Source organism: Purpureocillium lilacinum (assembly GCF_023168085.1).
Source record: "Purpureocillium lilacinum CBS 284.36 DNA, scaffold_5, whole genome shotgun sequence".
NCBI classification, from domain to species: Eukaryota; Fungi; Ascomycota; class Sordariomycetes; order Hypocreales; family Ophiocordycipitaceae; genus Purpureocillium; species Purpureocillium lilacinum.
Window position 1 is genome coordinate 3,964,090 of NW_027072115.1, and position 18,590 is coordinate 3,982,679.

Consider the following 18,590-nt stretch of genomic DNA (forward strand, 5'->3'; position numbering starts at 1 on the left):
GGATCGATCACGAGCGCTGGCGGGCCAGGCGTGCAGAGCGGGCGGACGGGCTACTTTCCTCAGGTCAGCCAGTCAATGCTCGACCAGGGCCGCAGAACCATCGTGGGCCCTCGGCCTCCACAAGCCATGGCCCTGCCCGGTCTGAGCGCCGCGCTCCCGCCCGTCCCGCTGAAGCCATCGCGAGAAATTACAGCTTCTGCAAGGTTTCCCCGGATTGCAATTTCGATTCCACGTGCTCCATCCAGCTTCCGGGGCCTTGCAGCTTGACGGCGACCGTAGCGATGGTCGTACGCGTTGGACATGCCGTGCGCCGCTCTCGCAGATGCAAGCCCGAAGCTGAGTAGATGATGATGCTTCAGCGCCGCGTTGTGCAACGCGAGCCGGCTCCATCGCAAGCAGACTTTTCTTGCCATCCCTTAGGATCGCGGCTCCACGCTGCGGTCCACAGCGCAGGCTCTTCGGACTGAAGCCGATGGCACGGTGCATGCTTCCTCGGGGGATGCTAACTGGCCCGTCGTGTGGCCGTCGTCGGGCGCGCCAGCAACGCCGGTGGAAGCTGTTTACAAAACGCCTCCATACGTTGTGCTCCAAGCTCGAGCTCTAGGTGGGTCGGGACGAGCGCATCTCCTGACGAAGCCTCGCTTGTGCCTGCCTGCGAACGCACTCTGTGGCGTCTGCCTTCATTCCTGTGCCCCAGGGCTCCAGTGCTCCAGCTCGCGAACCTCGTTCGAGCAGGAGCTGCAGACTAACTGGGTACTTAGGGGCAGTCCGTTGCGTCAACACCGGAGCTTGAGTGCCCCCAAAGCTGAGCCAGCTGCGGCTCATCGCCATTCCACAGTCCTTTCGCCCCGAACAGTCTTCAAAGCTCCAGCGTTTCCCTCCGTACTGGCGCTGTACCATCAGGCCTGAGAGCAAATCCTAGAGCCATATCTGCCCGCCACCCAGCGAACGTGGTCCCCGTTTGTCTCCATCGCCTCAGGATTCCACAATAGATACGGCGTCTGATCCACTTACAAAGCCCGGTCGCGATGACAACCACTGCCGCGCAAGTCGTGGCGACGGCTCGCCGCCCCCTTGCAGACTGGGAGTGCCAAAGGCACCATTGGTCCCGCCTCGCGGACCTGCCCAGCCCCCTTGGTACCGAAAACAGATGGCGAATGCTCGTCTTGTCAATTTGTCCCGCAAAGCTTGGGGAATTGGGAGTGTAGAAACGCCCACACGTCACCAACACCGCATCGAGTGCTCTCTACAATCACTAATCTGGCAATAGCCAACACGAATTGAGTGACGATGTCGCAGGCTTTGCGCTTGTGAGGGACCATTACGGTGGCTGTCTCGTATTCACGGGAGAGGCTTGCCTCGTGCGTAACTGGAATGGGGGTCTGGCGAAGTGACCGACCCAGGTGAATGTCACGAGCGCTCACGACGGCGATCGCTCTCCCATCACAGCCAACTGATAATTGGGTACTTCGGACAGTACATCACGGACTCGTCAGCAGCCACTTGTTGACAGAGACGTCAAACGTACGCAACTCGCTTTCAATTTCGTGGTGTAGGGTAGGCTGCAGCATGGCAAGGTGACGGGGACATCTACAAAGGGTTACCTCGTCGTCTTGACAGGGCAGGATAATGTCGCTCGTGGCAGTAGCTTTCCGATTGTGGTTGAAAATATGATGCGGCGATGAGGCAATCTATCTGGAGTACGGCGGATGCATCGACGTGTTAGACCAGGGCTGGACAAATACGACTCGATGTGTGCTTTGAAGACGGAATGCGAGACCGTGTCAACTCTCCTGTTGCTCACAACACCGCCTCGGAAATGCCCCGAGAAGGGCATGGAGCGAATGAAGATACGATAAATGACATCCGCCTTGGGCAGGCAAGCCGCATTCTTGATAGCGACATCCGCGCGAACTTTCCAAAAGGAAGGAAAGAACCCTGATGGGTCGCCCTTCCCCGCGAGCTGCGTCATGTAGCAAAGCGAATGTCTCAATTCGGGAGGAACAGAGCCACGTGATGATGATCAGCCTGAACAATGTCTCTCTTTTTAGAGACAGCTTACCCCGGATCTCATCCATCAATTGCCATCCTCAGGCCTTTCCTCCAACTTACGCTGTCTGCGACAATCATGGCCGTGTTACCTCTCAAATCAGCGATCCCTATCTGTGACCGGAGAGAAACAGAGGGGGGTATTCTCGAGAAAAGGATGGCAGAAAAAAAGCCTCTTTGGGTGAGGTGGACAACCAAGGTAAGGAAAGCACACGTTCATGTCCCGGCGGAAACGTTGCTAATATGCCGAATCACTTCTAGCTGCCCCTGGGCAGCTCGCATAAACAGCTCCCCAAAGTCGGTTTCGGCTCAAGAAGACATAGCCTGCTATCGGTTCGACCCCAACTCCCGTACGTTCCGATGCTACCTGCCGGCGACGGCATTGCCCATTCCTTGCTTCCTTCAATGAGCCGCTCTTGGCCGGACAATGGTTCTGGGATAGGTGCACGATCGAGGACCGCGACTCTGCCGACGGTGGTGGATGATTCCCTGGCACGAGCGTTCCAGCTTGAGCCCGTTGGGAAGGAGATAGAGAAGGACCCTTGTCGCCTGCCGACATCAGCAAAGTCATCCGGTCCACAGCCATTCTATCTCAGCCGCCGAGGGATACAGCTACCACCACCAGCATGAAACCAAGGGACCCATTGCTTCGATAGTGGGTGAGCATCAGCTGCCGACGCCAGCAGCGGAATGGAAAATTCGACCCATGGACGACAAATCTTGGGTCATGAACTCGTAGAGGCATCCGCTACCGACCGACGGCACCTTGGAGGCGCTGGACATGCGCCATACCTTCTTAAAGCAGCTGGATTGAGCCTCATATCGTGGTTGCCGTCTCGCCTTATCGCAGCACGTGTCCGACGCGTGCGACCCTGTGACTGCGATTCGGGAAGTTGGGGAAGCCTGCAGGAATTGCTCCCCGCCTGCCGCATGACGCCTTCGGCCGACACGATTGAGCAAGCAACGCTGCCAAGGCCGCCTCCCCCGCATTTCGCCCGCACGCGAGCCGCCAGCCCGTAACCCCCCTCGGATTCTTGCTGCAGATTGGCGCTCGGCGTGTGCGGCGTGAATGGCTTGCGCCAGAGGGAGGGCATGGAATCGAATGAGAAGCCGTTGGCGGTTGCTGATGCAGGAACAGGGCGTGAGTCGGGAACGCGCTGAGCCGGACAATGCTGATCCCCATCTGCCAGGAACCAGAATTCGCGCCATCCTTGTCAGGGACTTGAGACGCCGCCCCCGCCAAGGGCCGCGCCGGCGCCATGATCCCCAAATCTCGCCAACTTCACCGCGTCATCCTATCACAACTTCGCAAGGGAAGTACGGTTGAGCAACCGAGCTGGTAGTTGGACCACAATCCCCGCAAAATAAACGAGTATGCTTCTTCAACAAGGTGTGCTCGTCAGCCTTTGGCTGGACCCGGCATTCGCCTTAAACGCCCTCGGGTGAGATGTAACCCCTGAATCGGCGGAAATCAACCCGGATCCGGCAGGTCCCTGCACTCGGACGAGACCGCGGCAAGTGACTCCATCCTGACCGCTCGTGATGACATTCGTCAGCACACGGCTTCTGTCTCGACTACACGATTGAGAACGAAGCGCCTTCCCCGTCGGCGACATTCAAAGGTTCGGGATATATCCGCGCTACATTGGAGCCCGATGACTAGCACGCCTTTGTCTACGATCCTCTTCTAAAGTCCGACGCGGCTCAAGAGATGCGAGGCTCCCAGTGGAACCTTGGCTAAGCTTAACTTAGAAGTTGAACTAGAGCTGACCGGCAGTTGCGGTTACGAAAACATCCGCTCTTACGATGAGGCGCTGGTCCATCACGGGCCACAGACGTTCCGCTTTATGCGGAGGGAAGCGACAGTGATGCCGGCCTCTCCTCAGCTGCCCGGCTGATCGATCCGTCGGTTGCCCTCCGGAAATGATTTCCTTCAGTGGCTTCGCTGCTCCGAGTCCCGACGAGCAGCTGAACAATGCGCGTTGGTTTGATGATCGTCCATGTCCTTGACTAGGCCGAGTACCAAGACCAGCAACCCCACATCTTCAAGGAGTCTTGGTACCTTGGCTTCTTCGGTGCAATCCCATGGTGGCATCGTGCCGTCTCATGGCGCGTCTCCATCTCGCGCGCCTACCGAATAGTGCAGGTCGGCCGAGAAAGGACCCCAATCTGCAGCGGACTTTCGAAAGGGCCAAAGGATGCCACGCCTGGCGGAGCCTACACACGAGCCACCTTCCTAATCGTCTCGTGCCTGTAAAGCATCGGGCTCTCACTCGCTCCTATGGGTGGATGATGAAGGCTATGGGGAAGAGGGCTTCCATTGCTCTCGGAACGCCGAGAGTCGCCTCTAGGATCCGGACAGGGTACCTTGGTCTTGATGCGAGATCGATGTAGCTGAGTGAGCCCGCGTCCCGGTAATAGACTCACGCTTCCTGAATATAAAATGTGCTCCCCTCGTCGTTCAACATGATGGTCTCAACCTCCTCGACAAGGCCAATCGCCGGACACAAGCTGTGCTGAGCACCAAGATCGACCTCAACCCGGCTCTACATTCTCCGCCATGAAGTCCCTCTTGCTCCTTGGCCTCACGGGCCTCGCTGCCAACGTCCAGGCTCACCCTCAGAGGCGGGAGCCCAATGAGTCTCCTCTGTCCAAGCGCGGTATCGACCTCGAGAAGTTCCGCCTTCCTGAGATTTCCGACTATACCACCTCGTCGAGTGCCAAGGCCGACGAGTCGGTCGTCTCCATCAACAAGCGCGGCGACTACATCGAGGCCGCCAAGGAGCTGGTCAAGACGGTCGCGCCCGGTGCTGAGTACCGTCTGGTCAACGACCACTACGTCAGCTCTGACGGCGTCGCCCACGTGAACTTCAAGCAGACCCTGCACGGCATCGACGTCGACAATGGCGACTTCAACGTCAATGTAAGTTCTTTTTTGGAACTATGCATATCTGTCCATTCGCGACTGACAGCTCTCCCAGGTTGGCAAGGACGGCAAGATCTTCTCGTACGGCAACAGCTTCTTCAAGGGCGAGGCGCCCAAGGAGAACCCGCTTAACAAGCGGGACTTCTCCGACCCCGTGACTGCCCTCAAGGGGGCCATCGACACCCTCGGCCTGGGCGTGACGGTCAAGGACGCAAAGGCCGAGGCCAAGGATGGCAAGGAGCACTTTGCCTTGAAGGGCACGAAGGGCGCCGTCAGCGACCCTGACGCCAAGCTCGTCTACCTCCAGAACAAGGACGGCAAGCTGTCCCTGACCTGGAGAGTCGAGACGGATGTCATGGACAACTGGCTGCTGACCTACGTCGATGCCACCAACACCAAGACCGTCCACGGCGTCGTCGACTACGTCGCCGACCTGGCCACGTACCAGGTCTACCCGTGGAACGTCAACGACCCGACCGAGGGCCAGCGCACCGTCATCAAAGACCCCTGGAACTCGGCGACCTCGCCCTTTACTTGGATCAGCGACGGCAAGACCAACTACACCACCACCCGCGGCAACAACGCCATCGCCCAGGTGAACCCCTCCGGCGGCGACAGCTACCTCAACAACTACAGGCCCAACAGCCCCAGCCTGAAGTTTGAGTACCCGTACACGCCCACGCAGTCCAACAAGGAGGCCTACCGCGATGCGTCCATCACGCAGCTCTTCTACACTGCCGACAAGTACCACGACCTGCTGTACACCCTGGGCTTCGACGAGAAGGCCGGCAACTTCCAGGCCAACAACAACGGCAAGGGTGGCGCCGGAAACGACTTTGTCATCCTCAACGCCCAGGACGGGTCGGGCACCAACAATGCCAACTTTGCCACTCCCCCTGATGGCCGGAACGGCCGCATGAGGATGTACATGTGGACCAGCGCCACGCCGGCGCGCGACTGCTCGTTCGACGCCAACGTTGTGCTTCACGAGTACACCCACGGCTGTAAGTGCAATACCCAGCCAGCGCCATAGAGCACTTGATAGCATTCAAAGCTGACTCCTTTCCAGTGTCCACCCGCCTGACTGGCGGCCCTGCCAACTCTGGCTGCCTCAACGGCCTCGAGTCGGGCGGCATGGGCGAGGGCTGGTCCGACTTCATGGCGACGGCGATCCGCATCAAGGCGACGGACAAGCGCACCAAGGACTACACCATCGGCTCGTGGGTCGCCAACAAGCCCAACGGCATCCGCGCGTACCCCTACTCCACCAACACCAACACCAACCCCTACACGTACGCCGACGCCAACCAGCAGCGCGAGGTGCACGCCATGGGCACCATCTGGGGCACCGTCCTGTACGAGGTCATCTGGAACCTCATCGACAAGCACGGCATCACCGACAAGGACTTCCCCGAGTTCGACGCGGCCGGCGTCCCCAAGGACGGCCGCTACCTCACCATGAAGCTCATCATCGGCGGCCTGGCCATCCAGCCCTGCAACCCCAACATGGTCTCCGCCCGCGACGCCATCATCGACGCCGACAAGGCCCTCACCAAGGGCGCCAACCAGTGCGAGCTGTGGAAGGCGTTTGCCAAGCGCGGCCTCGGCGAGGGCGCCCGGTATGGCTCGACCAACCGCGTCGAGAGCTTCGATGTCCCCGCCGGCGTGTGCTAAATGGATCGCACGCCCGAGGAGTCTGCATCCTCTTTTTTTGATTACTGTGAATATTTTTTTTACCCCCCCGTTTCCCAGTATATACTGCCGCGCGGAGCGTGGGATGCGAACAAAGCGGGTTTTTGGATGAGAGCGAGGCGAGACGCGGCGCTGGCAGCGCGGCCGAATCCATGTCGAGCGTGCGGTTCGGGAGCCCCTTGGATTGTAGGGGCGAGTATATACTGTCGTGAATGAATACACGAAGTAAACAAAACACGAGCCCACGATGTCCATGTGCATTTATTTTCCTGTGCTCGAAAGTGTGAAGTTCCCAAAACAAGAACCCGTAGAGGAAGTCATCCATTGGGCTGCACGCAACGTCGGCCAGATGGCGTAGTCATTATACTCATATCTCGATTAGATCTAGTCAATGCCATTTCGTACTCTACACGTAGCCACACATCCCTCTACTTCTTCAACCCCTTGAGGCGCCCCATCAGCGCCGCCAGCTTCGCCTTGAGGACGGGCGGGGGCGCCTCGTCGGCCCCGACAAGCCTCCGCACAAGGATGTTGTACAGGCCGCCAAAGGTCAGGGCGATGGCGGTGGAGGTAAAGATGATGACGTTGTAGGGCATGCTGAAGTCCGGGGTGGGCAGGTAGAGCAGGAGACTGGTGGTGCGGAGGTTGAGGCCGCGGCGGGGCGCGCGGGTGGTGATGACGGCGGCCGCGACGTCGAAGCCGCGGTTGGCGTCGGGCGGGTACTCGGTGTAGCGCAGGATGGACTTCTCAAAGTCGTAGGTGAGGAAGACGGTGCAGTGCGGGGGGATGCGCATGAGGAGCTCGAGCTGCGTGCCGCGGGTGCGGTCGAGGGCCGGGCGGTAGTAGATCTCCTGAATGATGGAGGAGGCGTTGGTGCCGGCGAGGGCGGCAGAGTTGGTGGTGGTAGCCGTCGTATCAGGGGAAGAGGAGGAAGAGATGCGCGTCGAGAGTGTGTGAAGGTAGATGCGCATGAACCACGGCAGCGACTCCATGTAGACGAACTCTACCTCTTCGTCGCTCGGGTTCGTGAGGATGGCTTGCACGCCGCCGTGCTCTTGGCCGTGGCCCATGAAGCTGCGCTCGGCGTAGAGAAGGGGCCGCTCGGGCTGGACGAGGTCCCTGCCGGCGGCGGCGTCGTCGGGCTCGGGCTTGGCTAGGACGAGGGTGAAGTCGCTGTCCTGGGGCATGGTGTAGCAGCGCAACATGCCGTCCTTGCTCTTGACCTCGTGGGTGCCCTGCGTCGAGAAGACGGCGCGAGAGTTGGGCACGTGGAGACAAACGGGGGCCTCGTCGGGGTTGGACAGGGGACAGGTGCCTTTCATGGTGCGGCCAAAGATCTCCGAGAGGGTCCAATCCTGGCCCTGGAGGTGGTCGACGGGATAGCAGGTCTCGTCATTGTGGTACGACTTGGACGTGTCGCAGACAAGCTGGTCGGCAGGAGGAGGTCTAGGAATCGGGTTGTCTGGGGATGGTTAGCAAGCAGGCGCGGTGTGATGCTGTGCTGTGCTGGGGGACTTTACCCCTAGGTCGCTTCGAGCGGTCGACGTCGAGAACCATGTCAATGGTCTGCTCCATCTCCAAGACGCATCCTTCGCCGCCGGGTGGGCAGATAGGTCGCACGTCAATGGCCATGCTCTGAAACGACGCGTCAAACAGCTTGTGACCGTCCAGCAGACTCGCGATGCCAGCCTTGCCCTTGCAGGGCAGGAGCTTGAGGAAGGGGGTAAGGTTCTCCGTGCAGACGACCTCGTGCGGCAGCACGCCGTGGAGCAACCTCAGGTTTGCGAGGGTCGCATTGTCGTGATCGCCCTCGGGCTGGAACGAAACAACGGGGCGAATGGTCCGCGTCTCGTCGATGAAGTTGAGCGAGGCGCAAAACAACCCGGACAGCGCATTCGTCAGCGTCAACCAGTTCTCGGCGGCCTCTGCGTCCGTCTTGGCGTCGAGCCACGCCCACAGCTCCACGCCGGTGCCGCCTTCGCGGGTGCCGTCCCAGGGGCGCGCTCCCCAGCGCTCTGCATCCCAGCGGCCCAACGTGAAGCGCAGGTGCAGCTCCCGAGTCCCTGCATACTGGAGGATCTGCGCGAGCGACCGCGGGAAGAGGCGGAAGTTGTGGGCCTCGAAGTCGGCGAGGGAGGTGTTGGAGCGGAAGTTGAAGCTCGCGAGGAGGGAGTTAAGGGGCAGCGGCCGGAGGTTGAGCTGCTCGTGGTAGTCGGAGGACGGGGACGGTGGTGATGATGCGGCGGCGGCGAAGGAGCAGGGGACGAGGGAGCCAAGGAGCAGCGTCAGGAGGCCGCGCATCTTGACGACGGAGGGAGGAACAAAGAAGAAGGGAAGGAATGGACGAATTGAAGCAGCCAGGCGATTCGGCAAGGTCACATTTCACCGCGTCGCATCGTCGGCCGGTTCAGTCGAGAGGAAAGGCAGGTTGTCAGTCGCGGCGGTTGAAGGTGGTGGTGGATGGACAGTGAACGCGGCCGACAGCTGGGTCAACTCGTTGGATGGCGGCTCCGGGCTCCCCAGACCTGGCCAGCGTATCCCAGAGCTCCAGCCAGGCACAGGGACAGGTGGCAGCCGCTGCCACCTGCTGGGCGGGCGGTGAGTAGCGGCCGGACGGCAGAAAACGCGGGACGCGCTTTCCGGTGCGGCAACATGAGGTGAACCCGCCGCCGTTGGCCACCCCACTAAAAAGTCTACTCCACCACCATCTCCGTCCCCCAGCTCGCCTGGCCTCCCCAGACCCTTCAGCCTCGTTTGTCACCACCCGCGCAAACGACTGGCATTTCGACCGCCCGTGCAGACCTCTCCGCAACCCATTCTGTCCTTTCCGACGCATAGTCGCTACCGCAAGCATGGCGGCGGAGCAGAGAAAGCTGCTCGAGCAGCTCATGGGCGCTTCGACCTCGCGCCAGGCCCAGGTGTCCATGGACGACCCCAAGGTCTGCCGCTCGTACATCGTCGGGACCTGCCCACACGATCTCTTCACCAATACCAAGCAGGACTTTGGACCCTGCAGTAAGATCCACTCCGAGGGCCTCAAGGCCGAGTACGAGGCCATGCCCGAGCGCGACCGCCAGCGCCTCGGCTTCGAGTACGACTACATGCGCGACCTGCACAAGTACATTGACGACTGCAACCGTCGCATCGACTCGGCCCAGAAGCGCCTCGAGAAGACCCCAGAGGAGATTCGTCAGACCAATGATCTCGTGCGTTCCCCTCCCCTCGCGTGAGACAGCCAAGATCCGTCACTGACCATCTGGGTAGCTTGAAGCCATTGCCGACATCGACGAAAACATCAAGTGCGGCGTCGAAGAGATCGAAGTCTTTGTCAGAATCGGCCAGGTCAACCTGGCCATGGACGAGTGGCACAACCTCAAGGTCATGGCCCAGACCAAGGCGGAGAAGGAGCGGGAGCTTAAGGCGCTCTCGGACACTTCTGGTCCCTCTGGCCACCAGAAGCTGCAGGTTTGCGATGTGTGCGGTGCCTACCTCAGCCGCCTTGACAACGATCGCCGCTTGGCCGACCACTTTTATGGAAAGATGCACCTCGGCTACGCGCAGATGCGTAAGGCGTACGAGGCGTTCCCACGCGAGATGAGACAGCGCGCCCGACAGCAGCCGCCTATGGATGACGATGGCCCCGGTGGACCTCGTGGCCCTAAGGGACCACGCGGCTATGGCGGATACGGAGGCGGTCGTCGCCACAGAGGCTAGGAGCCTGACGAGGTCGACGAGAAACCCGCCAACCTTGGTTACGATGGCACTCACCAGCGTGGAAGCGACGATACTGGCAAGGGCGACATGGGACCTGCCGAGCACGACCACGGAGGCGATCGCCGTGATAGAGGCTACGACCTCTCTGAGGGCGACATGGGACCTGGAAGTGACTACAGCAGTGACAGGTGAGCAAAGGCGCGGCGTGATCAGGAGGACGATCGCACCAGGACACGGTAACGAACGGTACTCGATGTAGGCGTGGTAGAGGTTGTGGTCGTCGTCGTCGCGGCGGCCGGAAGGGTCGTGGCGCACGCCGCTACAAATGAGCCTACTGGGGTTGTACACTACGGGAAGACGGCAAGATGGGAATCCTTGGGCATTGGTGTTTGCGGCGTTTACGGACAGAGTGCTTTCAAAGGGAAATACCCCACTGGAAAGGAAGGAATATGGATGTTTGACAATCTTGCGAGTGCATTGAGGCCCGCCATGGGGGGTCCGCATCTGGGGGTTTGCCACTCGCGAACAAGGAATGACTTGACAGTTGGTCACTGCATATGGCAGAACACCCTAGGTACTTTCATGCATGATGCCTGCTATCAGGTACTTTTTTTTTCTTCGTATCCGTGACATGCAACGCGCCGCTACTCCCTGCGGCCGCGAAACCCAACCTCGTTTCCCCCCTGGTCCCATTACTGCCACCATCCCGTCCGTCCAGTCGTGCCCGGTCGTCTAACATACTTCATACTGTCATTGTGGTATTATCCTGAAGTTTCCTGGTTGGTCATTGCTCCTTGTTCCTGCACATCGCATTGCCACACGTCGTCTGCGAGACGTCGAAGCTACTTCCCCTGCTGCTGCTGCTGCTCGTTGAGCTCGTCCATCGCCTCCATCTCGTCGTCCCACTTGCCCACCGCGGGGGGCGTGGGCAGCGCAGGCGGCGTAGACACGGCGGGGGCCTTGCTGGAGTCTGCGGCGCTGCTGGTGCTAGGCTTCTTGCCGTCGGATGGCAGGGCTGGGAAGTCGTCTGTGCCGAGGGACGGCGCGGCGGCGTTGGCGGGCTTGCCACCAGCCGGCGATGGTTGTTGCCGTCCTCCTCCCCTGCCGGCCCCTCCCCGACTGGGACCGCCGCGGCCGGCTCCACGTCCGCCTCGGCCGCCACGATCGCCACGGTACCTGTCGTCAAGGAAGCGGTCCACGTCGGGCACCTCGTCACCCTCGCGCGCGGCATAGCGACTGCCGCCGAGACCGCCCTCCCTCCTCACGCCCCTGACACCGCCGTTGGCGCCACGGAACCCCCTCCTATCCTCCTCCTCCTGGGCCTCGAGCTTGCCCTCATCCCAGCCGCCCTCCTTGGCGCCCATGGCCTTGAGCTTGCGCTCGCGGTTGCGCGCGCGCTCGTCGTCGAGGCGCCTGCGGTCCTCGTCTGCGCGACGCCGGCGCTCGGCGTCCTCGGCGCGGCGCTTGCGCGCCTCCTCCATGCCGCGCGCGTACGACTCGGCGTGCTGGCGCTGGTCCTTTTGCGACATCTCGAACTTGCGCGTCTGCTCGGCGGCGAGGAGCTTCATCCGCTCCATCTTGGCGGCGAGCTCCGTGTCGGTGAGCTTCTGCCGCGGGTTGGCGCCGGATTTGAGGCGCGACTCGGCGTTGCCGGCCGTGTTGGGCGCGGGTCGCCCGCCTGCGCTGGTGCTGGTGCTGCTGGCCGCCGGTGCTGGCGTCGAGGATGATGCTGCCGCTCCTGCTGCCGCTGCTGTGGCTGCCGGGGCTTTGGCGGCGGCGGTTGGGGACTGAGATGATGCAGGCTCGGTGGGCGCGCTGCCACTGAGTGGTGCGGCGGGCGAGGACGTGGAGGGCTCATCGCGCGGAGGAGTCGAGCTCGACGCGGGGGCAGCAGGGGGTTTCGAGTCTGCGGCGGTCGAGTCTTTGGGCGGCGCGGGGGATGACGCCTTCGAAGACTCGGTCTTGGTCGTGGTCTTGGTCGTAGTCGTGGCGGCTGGCTTGTCTGCCCATCGCGACGTGGCGAGCGAGGGCGGGATTTTGGTGGCGGGGGTTGTTTTCGCGGCGGGCGGCTTCTTTGCGGCCTGCGTCTGTTTCTTGGACGACGCCGCGGGCGCGGTAGGAGGAGTAGCAGCGGGTTTAGGCACGGGTGCTTGCTGCTGCTGCGGAACGGGAGCGGGAGCGGGAACAGGAGCAGGAGCCGGCGGCGGAGGAGCAGGTTGTTGATGCTGCTGCGGCGGAGGCTCGTCTGCGACGACGACGGGTTCGCTCTCGACGGGCTCGAAGTCGTCGTAGAAGAGGTCGTCGTCGGTGCGGCCGCCGAACTGGTCTTCCATTGCGCCTTTTCTTCGGGAAGGAGAGGGGAGCAGGGGGGGAAGAAGGACGTAGAATCCGCAAGCCGGGGGAGGGCGTTTCTTGCGGAGTGGGAGGGAAGGGAAGGGAAGGTGGGGAGAGAGAAGTCAACGAGGCTGATGGCGAGCGCGAGTGCTTGACAAGGACAGTCAGGCTGAGCTGGAAGCGAAAAGGCTGCTGCTGGGCAAATGAATTATGACGGGATGGATGGAGGGAAGCCAGCGTCAGTGGTTGGTCGCCCTGCTGTTTGGGGCGCCACCCCCGCTGTGGTGCCAGCTGGGGATTTATGTAGGCGGGCGATGCAGTGGGGGAATGACTTTGAATGAGACAAACTTGCCTCGAAGTCTCGTTGAACTCTAGCACTGGTAAGCTTGACAGAAGGCATGCAGCTATAGCACTGGGTGCCATGGCAGACTCACTCTCTTTCTAAATGAGACGGGTGCAAACTCTGCGGGCTAGGAAGCTTTGCCTACATGCGCAGGCCACGCCGGCCCTTTCGTCCGGACTCTCATGAGAACCAGGCCAGCGAGCACCTCATCAGTCTTCACGCGTAACTCAGCGCCCAGCATCTCCCTCCCGCCGCCCGCGCTGTCAAGTCACCATCCTCATCATCTCCTCCACAGCCGCCTCCACAGCCACGCCCAGCTCCCCCTCCGTAGCCACCAGCACGACAAGCCCATCATCGTACCTCCTACACACGGCCTCAACGTTGCCCCTCTTGCGGTACGCCCCATCCGCGCAGACGACGACCCTTTTGCCGCCCCCCGCCGCCAGCCCCAGCTCCAGCAGGCTCACGGGCGCATCCGTCGCGGGGCCGAGGTAGACGACCACGAGGTCCGCCCGTTCCTGCATGTCGAGCTCCCACTCCACCTGCTCTGCCCAGCGCGCGTCCGCGTAGTCCTCGCGCCAGGTTGCGTCCCAGTCTGCGCGGTGCGGGTTCAGCACGGTGACGGGGTGGCGGCGTAGCGTGGTGGCGATGAGGCGCTGGCGCCAGTCGTCGTCGCCTGGGGTCCTGGTGGCCTGCGTCGTCGTGCCGGCGAGGAAGATGTACGGTCGTGAGGAGTTGGCTGGAGGGCGCTGCGGCGCGAGGTACACTGCTGCTGCCCCCTGGTGTGTTGCGGCCATGCTTCTCCCTCTTGGACGGTGTGACGAGCTTGTGTGATGTCTGGATTGCTAAAGGATGTCGCTCTGGTCTCCGTCTTTATGAAATGCGGCTGACAAGTGCCGGGCCCAATGATCGAACAAAGCAGTCCTCTCTGGGCACTTATATCGGATTGGCCGCGACAGCGGCATCTCACCAGCCAACTTCCTCTTGGCGTATCGTACAGATGATGCGCATGAATATCGTACATAGGGGTTACAGGAGCCAACACCCTTCGCCAGCTACAGATCGGCCTCCAGGAACCGCCGCATCAACAGATTGAACCGCGTGTCCTCTTCCCGCATCACCTGCGGCGTCAGCCTCTCCAGATACCCATCCTTGGAGACGTGATTCCACGCATGGTACGCCAGCTGATTGTCAAACAGGCTCCCTCCCGTCCTCCAGATCTTATTCTCCCAGTGCCGCGCCTCGGTCCTCTCAATCTTCTCGTGCATCCACCGCACGTGGTCGTCGGTCCACGTCGGCCAGAAAAAGGCGTCGGGCGGCAGTGTGCATATCTCGTCCGGGTGCTTGCCCGACATCTCCTTGGGCAGCAGCACGCTGTGGTAGTTCCACTCCTGGTTGAGGTCCGCGCCCTTGTACGTGTCGAGCCAGCGCCGCACAAACGTGCTGTTGGGCCGCGCCGCGATGATGGCGTTGCAGAGGCCCCATCGGTTGCCGCCCTCGTGGCCGAGCACGAGGTCGTGCGGCGACGGGGAGGCGAGGAGCTTGGTGAAGGGCCGCAGGATGAAGACGTCGGTGTCGAGGTAGATGCCGCCTTGCGAGAGGATGATCTCGAGGCGCAGAGTGTCGGCTAGGTGCGCGGCGTGCACGAGGTGGTTGTCTAGGGCCGAGGTGATCTTGTCAAACTCGAGGTGCGGCTTAAGCCTTTTGATCCATTGGTTGTTTTCGATCAACGGGTCGCCCTTGAGAGACTCGAGCAGGGACGGATCCGACGACGTGTACGCGTAGTGGAGGATAATCTTCTTCGGCTTGAGGGACATCAACGCGCTGCGTACGGACAGGTAGTTGAGAAAGTCAAAGTCTCCCTGCCCGTCCTCGGCGAGCGGCAGCCTCTGCAGAAAGATGAAGTGAACAATGGACGGGATTGGGTCGCTCTTTGATGCCAAGCTCAGCCCGAATCTGTGCCTGCCATCTGGCGGAAATGGCTTCCCCTGGAGGCACGCCATCTCCTGCTCGGTCGGCGTAAAGACTTGCTCGACATCCTGCTGCGTCGACAGAGGTCGGATCTCCGGCTTGTAGACGTAGTCATCGTAGTGCCGATAGAGGAAGAAGGACGGATAGACGGCGGCGGTGAAGAAGATCAGGACCAGCAGGTAGGCCGGCACCCCTCGCACAGGCGCCGGACGGCATCGCGGGAACAGCATCGTGACGGGTGTGTTGCCACGAAAAGAGTTGTTCTCGCCGGCGAAGGCGAGGCGGCAGCCTCAACCTCCATCTTGCTACTGATGGGCACCAGACTCATGCCATCTGCTCCAGCAACACACGACCACTCTGGAACCGAAAGAACGACACAGGTCGTTCATTCTTCCCACGTGGGCAACATTACGATCAGGAACCCGGGCAGTAAGAGACGGTGTTCCCGTTTTGGACAGTGTAAGTGACGCTGTCCGCTCCTTCCCACATCGTATCCTTCACGGGAGAGCATCTAACCACCAGGGGAGCATACGCGATTGGCTCGACATGGCGACTACATCCCGCGAGTCCCGCCTCTTCCTCAGCTGCGTGAGCAACCTTGGTAGCGATACGGGGTTCCGTCGACGACAGAGGGCCGCCGATTCGCCGGGTGGCCGTGTGCGGCTCGGTATCTCCCCTTTGTGGAATCACGCCAACAGAGAACCGGCAAGAGCCTCCCTCACGATGTGGATGCAGACATGGCTCGGGCAGCACGCTACGTATCAGTGTCATCTGGACCGCGGCGGCGAGACCCGCGCTTGGCACGGGAAGACCACAGTGAGGCTCCAGGGGACGAGTCGAGCTTGGCCCCCCACGAAGCGAAGATGGAGCTAGGTAGTGTAAGCAGGATGTGGAATCAGAGAAGGCGGGAGTTTTGGGTCGTCATGTATTTCAGGACGCGTGTCCCCTGAACGTTAAGTTGTTGCAAGTGCGGCGATCACACCTTGATGCTTACATGTCGAAGCTTTTGGCAAGGCATGTCTGATCTTCTTCTCGGAAGGCATCTGGAGGGCCCCTGAGCGGTCACTTTCCAGTCACAGATCAGACGCAGTATTTGCTGATATCTGCGACGCAGCTCTTCTCATCTCCGGCAAACCCAAGTCTCACTCAACGCAGAGATGTTCGCGTCAAGCGAGTTTCATGAGGCCGTCCGGCCTTGAGGCTTCACTCCTCCAAGAGTTCCTTCGAGCTTGAGGTCGTGTGCCAGGGACATCCCGTTTCGTATTCAACCTGGCCACGAGGCGCCTCACACGCCGGGTACGAGCCTGTGGCGCACCCTGGGGAGCCATGGCGGGAAGTCACCGAAGGGTTCGGGTTCGGGTTCGGCCTGTTAAAGTTTAAGGGCGCGGAAATGCACATCGCGCAATTCTCCCCCCAGACGGGTTGGTTCAGCCAATGACGGGCTCATGGGTAATAGCGCCCTTGGGCGCCGTCGAAAAAAAAAGCCAAGAATGGGTGTTGGTCAGGGCCAATGTCTTGGCCTGGTTCGGTCGTTCGGGCGGGCGCTAGCTTAGAAAGATGACATTCCCAAGGGTCCAATTCTTCGACAGGGGCCCACGTGCGTTCGAGACCTTTCCGCACGCACACTGCCCTTTGTCAAGTAAGTTTTGTTGGCTTGAATGAGGGCCCCACGAGATGGCCAAGGAGAGAGATGAAGAGCAGAGTTGCAGCGCCGGCGGTCATGCAGGGGGAGGGAGGACCACAGCCACAGGGCTGGACAAGGACTGGGCTGGATGGAGTCGATGGACATGGCTGGACCCAGTCGGTTGAGTTCGTTCTGTGGCATCTGGTGTGCCATGTTCGCTCGCTCGCTTGCGGGTACCAACACTCACTCAATCTTGCATGTCTCCATCCCGTCCCCTCCGGTCCCCTCCCCCATCTGTCCTGTTCCCCTTTCGTGAAGCCATCACGTATCTGTACTCTCTCTCGACGCCGCCATGATTGCAGCTGCCGCGGCGGCGACGTCGCCTCGCGCGCGGCGGTGGGCCATCGGCGCCCTCCTCGTCGGCAGCGTCTTCTACTTCACCGTCGTGTTCCCCAGGCTGCTCGAGTTCGGCCGGCTGTTCGGCCCCCACGCCGGCACCGTGATGACGCAGGAGCAGGTCCTGGATGCCCACAACGCCTCGCTGTCGTTGCCGGATAGCCGGCCGCGGCCCGTACCGCGCATCATACACCAGGTCTACCTCGACGGGACGACGCAGACGACGCCCGCCAACAGGACCATTCCGCAGGAGCTCGAGGCTACGCGCAGGACGTGCGAGTCATTGCACCCGACGTGGGAGTACAAGGTCCGTTCGTTCTTGTCCACACCACACCCCCCCGTTTCTTCCATCCGTACACACGCGCCGCTCCGTCTGGAGGAGGATTGGGGTGTTTGCTTTGGATCGGCTTGATGTGCCGAGGGAACCGCAATGGCAATACCCAAGTCCAATATACTAACATGATCTTGTCTGGCTGCAGCTGTGGCACAGTGACGAAGCTCGAACGTTCATCAAGTCAGAGTACCCCGCGTTCCTGAGCATCTACGACGGCTTGAAGACTGCCCAACAACGGAGCGATGCGTTGAGCTACTTCCTTGTCCGCTACTATGGCGGCATATACATCGACATGCACATTGTGAGGCCCACCCAACACCCCCTCGTCGGCGCCGCGACACCGTTAACATGTAGTCTGCTAGCACTGCGATGCCAACCTCGAGCCGTTACTCTTCTACCCTGCCTGGGTTGCCTACTACGGCCCAGGGGTCCTGAGCAACGACATCATCGCCGGCGAGCCGGGACACCCATTCTTCGTCCTCCTGACCACCTTAGAGTCCGGCGCACCGCAGCCCAAGACACCGGACGCCCTCCCCTACGCTGCCCCTTCCCACGTCACCATGGGCGCGTGGTACGAGACGGAGATGTGGGAGCGCTACCACGCCGAAAAGCCGGACACCAGCCCCGACCTGATGCTGCTGTCCGTGGGGCACCGAAACGCAAGCCACCCCGGCGTGTTCTTCCACGGAGGCGAAGACCTGATCGAGCGGCAGAGGGTGCGTCCTGTCGCCGAATGGGTCGGCAGGCACCCGTACCAGACTACCTTGTATGGTTTCGCCGTCGTGTGCGCGGCTGTTGTCGCGTACTTTGGCCTGGGCCAGACGGTCTTGGAGTATCAGACTACCAAGAAGGGCTACCGCGTTCTTGAATATCTGCCGACGACGTGGAGGCCGAGAGCGCACGGTGGATAAGGTGGAGAGAACTATCCGCGTGGCTCGTGATAGGGGGGTGGTGGCTTGCTACAACTGCACTGGATAGCACGGCGTTTGGGTACTTTTTACGGGGAATGCCTCATGGTTACAGGATACTGGTTATGCATATGTACTAATTATCGGCCAGAGAGATCTGCGTATTGTACGGGCTATACGAAATTTTGCATACTGGAGTCGCAGTCTCGAGTCTGACTTGCACTACTTGACGAGATATGGCACATCATTACTAGATCATTTGGTCGAGTAGCGGTCATGGTTCACGTTAGGGCGAAGAG

The 18,590-nt window shown here is 61.0% G+C and overlaps 6 protein-coding genes across 6 annotated transcripts; 3 read left to right on the forward strand and 3 right to left on the reverse strand.

Annotated features, from left to right (window-relative positions):
- Positions 1 to 4,609: 4,609 nt before the first annotated feature.
- On the forward strand, positions 4,610 to 6,649 carry PLICBS_007802 (Fungalysin/Thermolysin Extracellular metalloproteinase 5; the record flags this gene model as incomplete). The annotated part of the gene is made up of 3 exons (XM_018321274.2): positions 4,610 to 4,972; positions 5,031 to 5,979; positions 6,045 to 6,649. The coding sequence occupies 3 exons, from the start codon at positions 4,610 to 4,612 to the stop codon at positions 6,647 to 6,649; spliced, it is 1,917 nt and encodes a 638-aa protein (XP_018181171.2).
- Positions 6,650 to 7,095: 446 nt separating this feature from the next.
- PLICBS_007803 (subunit of the glycosylphosphatidylinositol transamidase complex-like protein) lies at positions 7,096 to 8,968 on the reverse strand (the record flags this gene model as incomplete). Its single annotated transcript, XM_018321275.1, has 2 exons — positions 7,096 to 8,129; positions 8,188 to 8,968. The coding sequence occupies 2 exons, from the start codon at positions 8,966 to 8,968 to the stop codon at positions 7,096 to 7,098; spliced, it is 1,815 nt and encodes a 604-aa protein (XP_018181172.1).
- A 551-nt stretch (positions 8,969 to 9,519) lies between these two features.
- PLICBS_007804 (splicing factor) lies at positions 9,520 to 10,381 on the forward strand (the record flags this gene model as incomplete). The annotated part of the gene is made up of 2 exons (XM_018321276.1): positions 9,520 to 9,873; positions 9,932 to 10,381. 2 exons carry the CDS (start codon positions 9,520 to 9,522, stop codon positions 10,379 to 10,381), a joined length of 804 nt encoding a protein of 267 aa, XP_018181173.1.
- Positions 10,382 to 11,223: 842 nt separating this feature from the next.
- Positions 11,224 to 12,714, reverse strand: PLICBS_007805 (uncharacterized protein; the record flags this gene model as incomplete). The annotated part of the gene is made up of 1 exon (XM_018321277.2): positions 11,224 to 12,714. One exon carries the CDS (start codon positions 12,712 to 12,714, stop codon positions 11,224 to 11,226), a length of 1,491 nt encoding a protein of 496 aa, XP_018181174.1.
- A 1,399-nt stretch (positions 12,715 to 14,113) lies between these two features.
- Positions 14,114 to 15,259, reverse strand: PLICBS_007806 (uncharacterized protein; the record flags this gene model as incomplete). The annotated part of the gene is made up of 1 exon (XM_018321279.2): positions 14,114 to 15,259. The coding sequence occupies one exon, from the start codon at positions 15,257 to 15,259 to the stop codon at positions 14,114 to 14,116; it is 1,146 nt and encodes a 381-aa protein (XP_018181176.2).
- A 1,746-nt stretch (positions 15,260 to 17,005) lies between these two features.
- Positions 17,006 to 18,294, forward strand: PLICBS_007807 (uncharacterized protein; the record flags this gene model as incomplete). The annotated part of the gene is made up of 3 exons (XM_018321280.2): positions 17,006 to 17,356; positions 17,529 to 17,684; positions 17,746 to 18,294. The coding sequence occupies 3 exons, from the start codon at positions 17,006 to 17,008 to the stop codon at positions 18,292 to 18,294; spliced, it is 1,056 nt and encodes a 351-aa protein (XP_018181177.2).
- Positions 18,295 to 18,590: the final 296 nt, after the last annotated feature.